The following is an 11,295-nucleotide window of genomic DNA, read 5'->3' as shown; positions in this document are numbered from 1 at the left end:
TCCTGCCTCAGCCTCCTGAGTAGCTGGGATTACAGGCACGCGCCACCATGCCCAGCTAATGTTTTGTATTTTTAGTAGAGACGGGGTTTCATCATTTTGGTCGGGCTGGTCTCAAATCCCTGACCTCATGATCCACCCGCCTCAGCCTCCCAAAGTGCTGGGATTACAGGTGTGAGCCACGGTGCCCAGCTAAACTGGGAAACTATTAAAACATGAGAGTAGATGCTCAAATGATGGCATCCTACTTCAATGTCACTCCTGAAAGAATGAAGGAAAAAGGCAAGTACTGTAACGCTTTGTTTGAAAGACATGGTCTCACTCTGTTACCCAGGCTGGAGTACAATCATAGCTCACTGCAGCCTCTAACTCCTGCCCTCAAGTGATCCTCCCACCTCAGCCTCTTGAGTAGCTGGGGCTACAGGCACGCAGCACTGTACTTGGCTAATTTTTTTAGTTTGTTGAGATGGGGTCTGGCTATGTTGCCAAGGCTGGTCTCAAATTCCTGGCTTTCAAGAGATCCTCCTGCCGTGGCCTCCCAAAGTGCTCCGATTACAGGCATAAGCCACCACACTTGGCCCTTCAGTAGTATCTACTTTGACCTTGCAAGCGCTCCAAAAGAACTTTGAGAACCACTGATCGAATGTATCAAGTCCCTGGGACCTCTAGCCTGTAACTTCTTTTAAAAAGCCTACTGTATTGAACAAAATAGCAACATGTTTTGATGTTGATGTTTACCAAACCATCCTTTCATTCATTTGTTTATTCATTTGGTCTTCTGACAAATATTTAATGAAGATCTACAACAAGAAAGGTGCTGCAGAAATTACAGCATGGGAAAAAATCAAGAAGGGAGAACATCATTGATATGAAAGCAACAAGAATGGATTTTAAAATGGTTATGAAAAAATAAAATATTACTGAGGTACAATGATGAGAGGACATCTGTGAAACACCAAATGTCCTTATTTTAAATTATGTGGCAGATAATATGGTGCCCCAAGATCACTAGGTACTGAGAGAATCAGAAGCTCCTGGAAAGCCCGTGGGGTTTCTGAATCTGCAGCGCAAGCACGGGGCAGAGCTGTTGTGTTGATGTCTGACAGATTCTTGCTGACTGTGTGCTGGCACAAAGACTTTCTGGCACAGGGATTTGCTGTAACAAGCTGTTTACTGAATTCCAGAGGGCCTTGTTTTCCTCCGAGGTCAACCAAACACGGAAAACACTAAGTTTCACAGAATGTAGACCAAAGGCATGGAGAGGCAGAAAACGGAACAATTGTCCTCATTTCTGAAATGACACCAACTTGATGCCACCCAAACTAAATACACCAACACAGATGCCCTGCATGCTTTATGAAGGGGAAGAGCTATTTGGAGTCAAACCATCAAATGAAAGGCTACCCCACCCACCAACAACATTGCAACACAGACTGCCCCTGCACATCACCTGCACAGATGGCGGCTATCAGGCCCTTCCGGTTTTCCTGTTCCTTCAGTATCTCCTTCACAGCCGCAGACTGGTGAAAAGGAAACCAAAAGTACATCAAGTTATCATTAAACCACTACCCAATCACTCACTAGGAAACTTTGGAAGAATTTGATTTTAGCTTAAACCACCAGCTCTCTGAACTATTTTCCAACAATATTTCTATATCACTGGTATAAAAATAATCAAAGTGTGTCTATATTCTTAAGCCTAAGCAAGGCATTTCTTCGAAGAGAAACACATTCCTCCACATTTAAAGATCAGGAAAAAAAAAAAAGCAATATGACCCCTGCCATTTTGTACTCCAGGGAGAAGGAGGGAATGTGGTGTTCCGGGTGTTTTCAGATAGTAGAAAGACAGACTCTATCAGGAAGCAATCTCTTGCGTCTGACTCAACCCACTTCTAGCAGCCCCAATTCTGCCTGCTGGTGTGCCCCTCACCCTGGCCTCTGACTCCTCCCATATGACTTAAAATGAGGAACAGCAGTCTCTGCTGATGGCATTTGTCATTCCTGCTGGTAGCTCTAGCCTCACAAACTCCCCCAGTTCAGGCTGCTGAGTAGACAATTTGCCCTTCCCAAAACACAGAATCTGATCATTCTTTTGCTGGTGGAAAAAAATGAAATAATATTACTTTGGACTATATTCACTGAAATCTGTTCGTAACTGTTCCACCAATTCAGCTTACTTCCATGGCAACTTTTTTTTTTTTTTTGTGGATGAGACAGGTTCTTGCTCTGCTGCCCAGGCTAGAATGCAGTGGTGCCATCACACAGCTCACTGCAGTCTCAAACTTCTGGGCTCAAGCCATCCTCCCACCACAGCCTTCCGAGTACCTGGGACTACAGGTGTGCACCACCATGCCCAGCTAATTAAAAGAAATTTTTTTTGGAGAGATGGGGTCTCGATGTATTACTCAGGCTGGTCGCAAACTCTGGGCCTCAGGCAATCCTCCTGCCTCAGCCTCCAAAAGCACTGGGTTTACAGGCATGAGCCACAGTGCCTGACCTCCACAGAAAATATTAAAAATTTTTTTTTGAGATTGGGTACGGTGGCTCACACCTATAATTCCAGCACTTTGGGAGGCCGAGGTTGGTGGATCACAAGGTCAGGAGTTGACATCAGCCTGGCCGACATGGTGAAACCCTGTCTCTAATAAAAATACAAAAATCAGTAGGGCATGGTGGTGCACACCTATAATCCCAGCTACTGTGGAGGCTGAGGCAGGAGAACTGCTTGAACTCAGGAGGCGGAGGTTGCAGTGAGCTGAGATTTTGTGCCACTACACTCCAGCCTGGGTGACAGAGCAAGACTCCGTCTCAAAAAAAAAAGTTTGAGTTAACGCTACAACACCATTTTGTTAATTTTAGTTGCTTCTATTTTATTCACAGCCTCCTCCCTGAATTATCTGAATAATAACAAAATCAACAGAGCACAAGCAGATGCTATTGAGTTATAATTGAATAGAATTTTACCTCAGATAAATTCTGTGCACCCAGATTACCTCCTGGTAGAACCACCACGTCATATGGTCCCTGTAACAGTTTAAAACATAAAGAAAACGAAGATATTTCATTTCAATTGAGCATTAAAGTGACAGTCCAATAATACCTTCCTATTTTAAATGTGGGAAATATAGGAGATAGCCTAAATATCTACCAATGGAACAGTTAAATAAATTAAGGTGTATCTGTATGATGGATGTTGTTTCAAACCTGTATACAGTGACATTAAAGGATGTCCATACTGAAGAGTAGCAGGGGTAGTATAATCTCCCCCCTGTAAAAGACGACGATCTATGTTTGTGTGTAGATGTATGTGTGTATGTGTATTATCATCACAAGCATCCTGGCCCCACATATTATGTATACAGGTAGTCACAAAGGAAGACACTCTAGTTGCTAATGGGAGTAGTGCGGGATGGGGCAGAGGGAGAATGAGAATAGGACACTTAACATTTCGACTTTGTATATGTCCATATTGTTTGAATTATTCTTCAACAAGAATGAAGCAACTTAAAAAAATTAATAGAAAAACAGGCTGGGTATGGTGGCTCATGTCTGTAATCCCAGCACTTTGGTAGGCCGAAGTGGGCAGATTAACCTGAGCTCAGGAGTTCAAGAGCAGCCTGGCCAACATGGCAAAACTCCGTCTCTACTAAAAATACAAAAATTAGCCAGACCTGGTGGTGCATGCCTGTTAGACCCATCTACTTGGAGGGGATGAGGCAGGAGAATCGCTTGAACCCAGGAGGAGGAGGCTGCAGTGAGCTGAAGCTGTGCCACTGCACTCTAGCCTGGGTGACAGAGCGCCACTGCAAAAAAAAAAAAAAAAAAAAAAAAAAAAATAAAAAAAAAAAAAAAAAAAAAAAAAAAAAAAAAAATTAATAGAAAAACAAATTTTAAGTAAAAGGCACAAAAACAATTTTTTTTAACTTTACGAAGTTAAAAAAAATTTTTTTGTGCCTTTTACTTAAAAAGTTACATTTTAACTTTAAAAAATCTAATGGGGGAGAATTTTAGTATCACCCCCCCCCAAAAAATTCCTAGAAATCTAATTAATTTCAAACTTCCTGAAATTACAAAATGGAAATTTTGTATTGTACTTTAGGATGGAGGTTTAAAAAAATCTAGTCATTAAACAAATTTCAAAATAAAAATGTATTATGTATTTAGTGCAACCTATACTTCAAACATTTTTTAGAGACAGGGCCTCACTGTCACCCAGGCTAGAGTGCAGTGGTGCAATATAGCTCACTACAGCCTTGAACTCCTGGGCTCAAGCAACTCTCCTACTTCTGCCTCCCCAGTAGCTAGGACTGCAGGCATGCACCACCACAGTCAGCTCATTTTTTTTATTTTTGTAGAGACAGGGTCTTGCTATGTTGCCAGGCTAGTCTTAAAACTCCTGGGCTCAAGTAATCCTCCCACCTCAGCCTCCCAAAGTGCTGGGATTTCAGGGGTAAACCACTGTGGCTGGCTCGGAATCACTTTTAAGACCATAAACATCTTACTGTTAATGGAAAACCAAGCAAAGCTCAAAACTCAAAAGAAAATGTGTAAAGTATAGAATTTGTTTGACTCCTTTTAGAATCTGCACTGAAAAATAAAAGCATGCAAAAGGTAACTACTTCCTCAAAAACCTACAGTAAATAGAACCACTGTATGGTCCAGCAATCCCACTACCGAGCATATATCCAATGGAAAGGAGATCTGCCTACTGAAGAGACACCGGCACGCCCTTGTTCACTGCAACAAATAGTCACACTAGCCAAGATATTAAATCTAGCTCCAACAACAGATGAGTACATAAGAAAATGTGGCACTTATACACAATGGAATACTATTCAGCCATAAAAAGGAATGAAATCTTGTCATTTGTGGCTATAAGAATGGAACTAGAGGACATTATATTAAGTGAAAGAAGCCAGAAACAGCAAATTAAACACTGCATGTTCTCACTCATATGTGAAAGCTAAAAAAAATTGACCACATAGAAGTAAAAGGTAGGACAGAGGATATTAGAGGCTGGGGAGGATAGAAGAAAGTGGGGATAGGGAGAGATTTGCTAAAAGATACAAAATTATAGCTAGGTAAGAGGAATAAGTTTTGGTGTTCTGTGCCCCTGTAGGATGACTATAGTTAACAATCATATATAGTTTCAAGTAGCAGGAGAATACTGAACATTTCCAACACAAAGAAATGATAAACGTTTGAGATGATGGATGTGCTAGTCACTCTGATCTGATCATTATATACATGTATGGAAACATCACGTATCCCATGAATATATACACTTACTATCTATCGATTGAAAATAAAGGTAACCACTGTTTTAAAATACCCAGACACCACATGACAAAAACACAAACAGAGATAAAAAAAAATTATTATTATTTTTGAGACAGGGTCTCGCTCTGTCACCCAGGCTGAAGTGCAATGGCACACTGAAGTGCAATAGTTCACTGCAGTCTCAAATTCCTGCACTCAAGCAGTCGTCTGGGCTCAAGTGATCCTCTTGCCTCAGTCTCTTGAGTTGCTAGAACTACAGGCATGCACCACCATCCTGGCTTTTAAAATGTTGCCCAGGCTGGTCAAACTCCTGACCCCAAGTGATCCTCCCACTTTGGCCTCCAAGTGCTGGGATCACAGGTGAGCCACTGCACTTGGCCTGGAATATTTACTTCTGCTTGTCATTCTTTTTTCTTTCTTTTTTTTTTTTTTTTGAGACGGAATTTTGCTCTTGTTACCCCGGCTGGAGTGCAGTGGCATGATCTCAGCTCACCGCAACCTCCGCCTCCTGGGTTCAAGCGATTATCCTGCCTCAGCCTTCCAAGTAGCTGGGATTACAGGCACCCACCACCATGCCCGGCTAATTTTGTATTTTTGATACAGACAGGGTTTCTCCATGTTGGTCAGGTTGGTCTCGAACTCCTGACCTCAGGTCATCTGCCCGCCTCAGCCTCCCAAAGTGCTGGGAATACAGGGGTAAGCCACTGCAGCCGGCCTGTCATTTTTAATTTATTTCAACAAATTATATATAAATACCAACAGTCTAATGTTCTACAATCCAGTAATGAAAAATCTGAACTTATTAGAAAGGATTAAACTTTTTCCTATGTATCTGAGGACAGCTGAGCACATGGAACCACACTCTAGGTTCCTCAGCAGTGCACAACCAGCCATTTGTGAGCCAACTCTACCTCCTTTCCCACCATGACTCTGCTCCCACACTCCTGTCACCCTGAGCCCACAACGGAGTGTGCAAAAGCACCTGTAGGGGAGCATGTTTTGAAGAAAGGAATGCTAGCTCCCAAAAGTGTGCATTGTCCTTAAAGGTGAGAACCATAATTCTAAAGATATTGAAAAAGGAACACAGCTAAAGTAGAAAAGGGAATAATGGCCAGACATGGCACATGCCTATAGTCCCACCTACTTGAGGGATTGAGGTGGGAGGACTGCCTGAACCTGGGAGGTTGACTGTACCACTGGACTCCAGCCTAGGGGACAGAGCAGGACCCTGCCTCTAAAATAGAAAAAATAATAATAATAATAATAATAACAAACAGGAAATGTGGCAGTTGATTTACATCAGGTAAAAATGTGCAATAGGAGGCAAGGACGCCTGCATAAGCCAGAAGAATACTGATGGGAAGACAATGCAGCCATCCAGCTAAGTATCAACCCACCCATCTGGCCACACATCCACCCAGCCACTCACTTAGCACATTCAGTATCAAGCAATTGCCATACTCTATGGATACAGAATAGAAAAACAAAGTCCTCACTCTCTTAATTTGTCAGGGGAAGACATTCAAGCAAAATAATTTTCTAAAATGAGTCTGTGCTAACAATAGTCTTAGATACAGTCAAAAAACATTTCAAGAAACAAAGAAGTCGTATGAAGGAATAACTCCATGTATGGATTACAAACCTCTTTTTTTGCTTCTTCAAGACTGGAATCAGGACAAATCATGACATCACGGCTACACTGTACTGGGTCTTTTCCAGCCAGACCTGCAACGGTGACCTTTATCTACGAGAAATATATTATCATGATATTTAAGAACACTGAAACATAAAGAGTAACACTGTCTTTAAAAAAAAAAAAATAGAGATGGGGCCTCACCCTGTCACCTGGGCTAGAGGGCAGTGGCATAATCATAGCTCACCGCAGCCTCCAGCTCCTGGGCTCAAATGATCCTCCTGCTTTAGCCTCCCAAGTAGCTGGGATTACAGACATAAGCCACCACACCTGCCCTGTGTTTGAAAGTAACAAGGCAGGAAATATTGCACCAAACCTATACCAAATTTAAGCTAATATGTTGGCTAAATATATTTAATGACTAGGTCCGCCCTGGTTTGCCTGGGGTAGACTGTCTTTATAGCTGCTGCCCTGTACCCTGTGTGACTGGAACACCCTTTCTCCTACAAATGTTCTGGTTTGGGTGACCAGTTATATGATTATCCTATTAATGACTTATCTTGCAAGTTTACTGTTGCCATTTAAACCTCATGGTATTTTTGTAAGATAGAAATGCAAGTCAAAACACTGAAATACTACTTTATCTTTCAAAAAATTTTAAAGAGCTGGCACTGGGAAAGTGGGAATTTTCCTACACTGCTGGTGGGACTCCAAACTGGGACACTGGAGAGCAACTTGGCAAAACCTAGTCATGCTGACTAGGGGCAGTCCTTCGACCTAGTAATTCCACTTTTAGATGTATAACCTGGAAAAACTTTGACACATTTGCACAAGGAAACCTACACAAGAACACTTATTACAGAACTGTAATGCTATAATTAGAGGAATGGGTAGATTGCGGCATTGAGTACAACATCAAGCAGCAATTTTAAATGAATAAACTGAATTGACATGTATCTTCATTTGTGAGAACCAGAGGAGTACAGGGTTAACGGACTCTGGGGCCAAACTGCTTGGGTCTGAGTTCTGGCTTTTGTACTTAATATGTGACGTAGGTATTTTAGTGTCTCTGTGCCTCAGTTTCTTCAATCATAAAATGAGAATGGCAGTATCCAACTCATAGGGTTGTTGCAAGGTTTATAAGCACTTAGAATGATGCCTGGCACAGACTAAGTTCTACTTCACTGTTCACTATTGTTAGATATAGAGAGATAATATATAAACACTCAGAATGAGAACCACAGTCAACTGCTACCTTAAAGACATGCATGGATGGATACGCAATAGTGCAAGGACAGCATTTATCTTTAAGGAAGGAGGAAGGGGCATAGGATTGAAGAAATTTACAAAGGAGGCTTCAAATATATTTATTTGAAGCATCTGCTCTTTAAGATATGAGTCTAAGGGGCCGGGCATGGTGGCTCACACCTGTAATCCCATTATTGTGAAAGGCTGAGGCAGGTGGGTCAATTGAGGCCAGGCGTTTGAGACCAACCTGGTCAACATGGTGAAACCCCATCTGTACTAAAAATACAAAAATTAGCTGGGCGTGGTGGTGGACACCTGTAATCTCACCTACTCGGGCGGCAGAGGCGGGAGAATCTCTTAAACCTGGGAGGTAGAGGCTGCAATGAGTAGAGATCATGCCACTGCACTGTAGCCTGGACAACAGAGTGAGACACCATGTCAAAAAAAAAAGAAAGAGATGGGTCTGAGGATAGTGCGGTGGCTCACATATGTAGTCCTAACACTTTGGGAGGCCTGAGGCAGGTGGATAACTTGAGCTCAGGAGTTGGAGAGCAGCCTGAGCAACATGGTGAAACCCTGTCTCTAGAAAACATACAAAAATTAGCCAGCTGTGGTGGCATGCACCTGTAGTCCCAGCTACTTGGGAGGCTGAGGTGGGAAGATGGTTTGAGCCGAGGAGGCAGAGGCTGAAATGGGCCAAGATCATGCCACTGCACTCCAGCCTGGACGACAGGGCTCAAAACAAAAAAGAAATGGGCCTGAAGGAAATATGGCAAGACATTAACAAGTGTTAAATGTGGGCAGTGCATCAACAGGTATTTATTCTTATGTAATCTCTGAAATTTTGTGTATATTTGAAATATTTCACAAAACACTTTGAATATTATTTTATTCCAAATGATTTAAAAATCCAAAAATATTTAACAGGGATAGCTAGAAATCAGTGTGGGACTTACCCCAGCTCGCCTCATGACATCTACAGGGATGACGGTCTCCATTTCCTCCGCTCCTTTAGCCAGGATGACCAGAGCTCTTTTGGAAGCCATTTTTAAATGTTTTAAAGGCTTAAAAAAAAAAAAAAGTTTCAAAAAACTTTCACCGCAACCCTGGAATACCCCAAAATTTAAAGTTTAGGAACATTTTCAAGCAGAATTAAGTACTTCCTAGGGAAATGGTTCTGATAGACAACTGAATATAAAAGCAGCAGTTTAGGTTAAGGTTGATTTGCATAAAAGCTTTAATTGTTTTGAGAAGAAAACACAGGGAGGGTGGTCCAAGGTGTAGTATTGCTTAGAGTTTTCTTCTACCATGTTCTCTTAAATCCAACTTTAATAATATATTGCAAATGGGCTTTTCTAAAATACAAGTACGTGGGTCTCGCATTTCACACAATGCAGGGAGACAGTCTTTTTTGAAGTATCAGTTCAGAGGAACGATTAAACTGAACTTCATGGGCAAAAATTTAAATATGGTCTTTCGCAATTAAGCTGTAATTTTTTGGAGGGGATTTTTGTTTTCTTAGTTCCAATAACTGTACTAAAAAATTGTGTGTGGGGGTCAACGGTGTTAAATGTCTGAACACATTTTTTTATGACTGACAAAGATGGAAATCCCCCTCGTGAAGTCGACCCAACTCCATTCTGCCTCTCTGTGCACAAAGTTCTCACTGCAAACGACAGCAGCTCAACGAGGTTCTGAATTTTTTTTTTTTTTTAGCCTATTTAAGGTTATCTGGAGATTCACCGTCCACGCAAAACAAAACGAGTTTCATAAAACGGTTTCAACAAACAGGGTTAGCCAGTTCCATGCCGGGCGAGAGGTTAGGCAGAAGATTCTGGACGCTTCAGCGTTGCTACCACGCTGGCGGTCAGTCAAGTCCAACGCCAGCGACAGGACCCGACGGAGAGAGGCCAGAGACGAGGGCGACCCAGACCCAGGCCCCGCGCCAGGGCTGACCCCGCGGGACAGCGTCCAGCGCCCCCACGCCGCCAAGCGCCACGGCCCACACATGCGCCGCGCCCCCGCTGGCCCCGACCTGCACCCCGCGCCTCTTCCTGCAGACGCGGCGCCCCGGCCCGTCGGGGACCACTCACCCTACACCAGGCTGAAGGTGGACGCGCTCCAGTACGCACGCGCGCCGCCCAGCCTCCCTCACCCGCGCATTGCGCAGACTCGCGCGCCTTGGCGTCACACTGCGTCACGTCCGGCCGAGCCTACCTCGGACCGAGGCGGGGGTGGCGCCGGGGCGTTTATAGTTGAACAGGCCTGAGTGAGGCGGCTGGCACCCGGACGGAACCCTCCGCGAATGGCCCAGTCTGGTCTGCCCGGGCGCCCGCAGTGCCTCACAGCCTCTGCGGCCACCAGGGGTGTGGAGCCGGTCTCTGGAGCGGCCGAGGCACAGAAGTTGCTGGTAGAGGGCTTCCTTTGTTCGCGCTCCATTTACGTCTATTCCCTCTGCGTTGCTCCTCTTTCCTGGAGGGCTTCCCGTTTCGCCCCTGGCCTGTTAGGACTCTTTTCCAGGCCTCCCCCGACGCCTGGTCTCTCGATCTCGGGCGACACTTCGGCATTTATTCACACCCGGATGTCTCAGGGGTGTGTTTTTTTCGTCAGCGTTGTTTTTTTCAGCATCGTTTTTCTTTGTGCAGTGGCGCGATCTTGGCTCACTGCAACCTCCACTTCCCGGGTTCCAGAGATTCTTCCTTAGCCTCCCGAGTAGCTGGGATTACAGGCGTGCGCCAGTACGCCTGGCTAGTTTTTGTATTTTTAGTAGAGATTGGGTTTCGCCATGATGGCCAGGCTGGTCTCGAACTCCTGACCTCAGGTGATCCACCAGCCTTGTCCTCCCAAAGTGCTGGGATTACAGGCGTGAGCCACCGTGCCTGGCCGATACTTGTCTTTGCCTGGCTTGTTTCACTTAACATGACCTCCAGTTCCATCAATGTTGTTGCAAATAGGATTTTATTATTTTTTATGGCTGAATAGTAGTAACCCATTGTGCACATTTACATTTTCTTTATCCATTCATCCGTTGATGAACACTTCGGTTGAGTCCATATTTTGGCTGTTGTGAACAGTGCTACAATAAGCATGGGAGTGCAAATATCTCTTTGATGTATTGATGTCCATTCTGTTTTTGT

At 43.8% G+C, this 11,295-nt stretch overlaps 1 protein-coding gene across 3 annotated transcripts in view; it reads right to left on the bottom strand.

The window, feature by feature from the left end:
- The window catches only part of PARK7 (Parkinsonism associated deglycase), a 22,794-nt gene extending 12,434 nt beyond the window's left edge, over positions 1 to 10,360 (bottom strand). Inside the window, exons 1-5 of one of the 3 annotated variants that reach the window (XM_017498325.2) lie at positions 10,252 to 10,360; positions 9,115 to 9,222; positions 6,920 to 7,021; positions 2,962 to 3,021; positions 1,448 to 1,517 (exon numbers count right to left, since the gene is read on the bottom strand). In XM_017498325.2, the coding sequence (XP_017353814.1) occupies positions 1,448 to 1,517; positions 2,962 to 3,021; positions 6,920 to 7,021; positions 9,115 to 9,204 (322 nt within the window). In that variant the 5' untranslated portion in view covers positions 9,205 to 9,222; positions 10,252 to 10,360. Of the gene's footprint in view, positions 1 to 1,447; positions 1,518 to 2,961; positions 3,022 to 6,919; positions 7,022 to 9,114; positions 9,223 to 9,901; positions 10,055 to 10,251 lie in introns of those variants that run through there. The other 2 variants (XM_017498327.2, XM_017498328.2) reach the window with 2 other exon arrangements.
- Between the last annotated feature and the right edge of the window lie 935 nt (positions 10,361 to 11,295).

Source organism: Cebus imitator, unplaced genomic scaffold (genome assembly GCF_001604975.1).
Source record: "Cebus imitator isolate Cc_AM_T3 unplaced genomic scaffold, Cebus_imitator-1.0 Scaffold240, whole genome shotgun sequence".
NCBI lineage: Eukaryota > Metazoa > Chordata > Mammalia > Primates > Cebidae > Cebus > Cebus imitator.
This window is presented reverse-complemented; position numbering and strand designations above follow the sequence as displayed.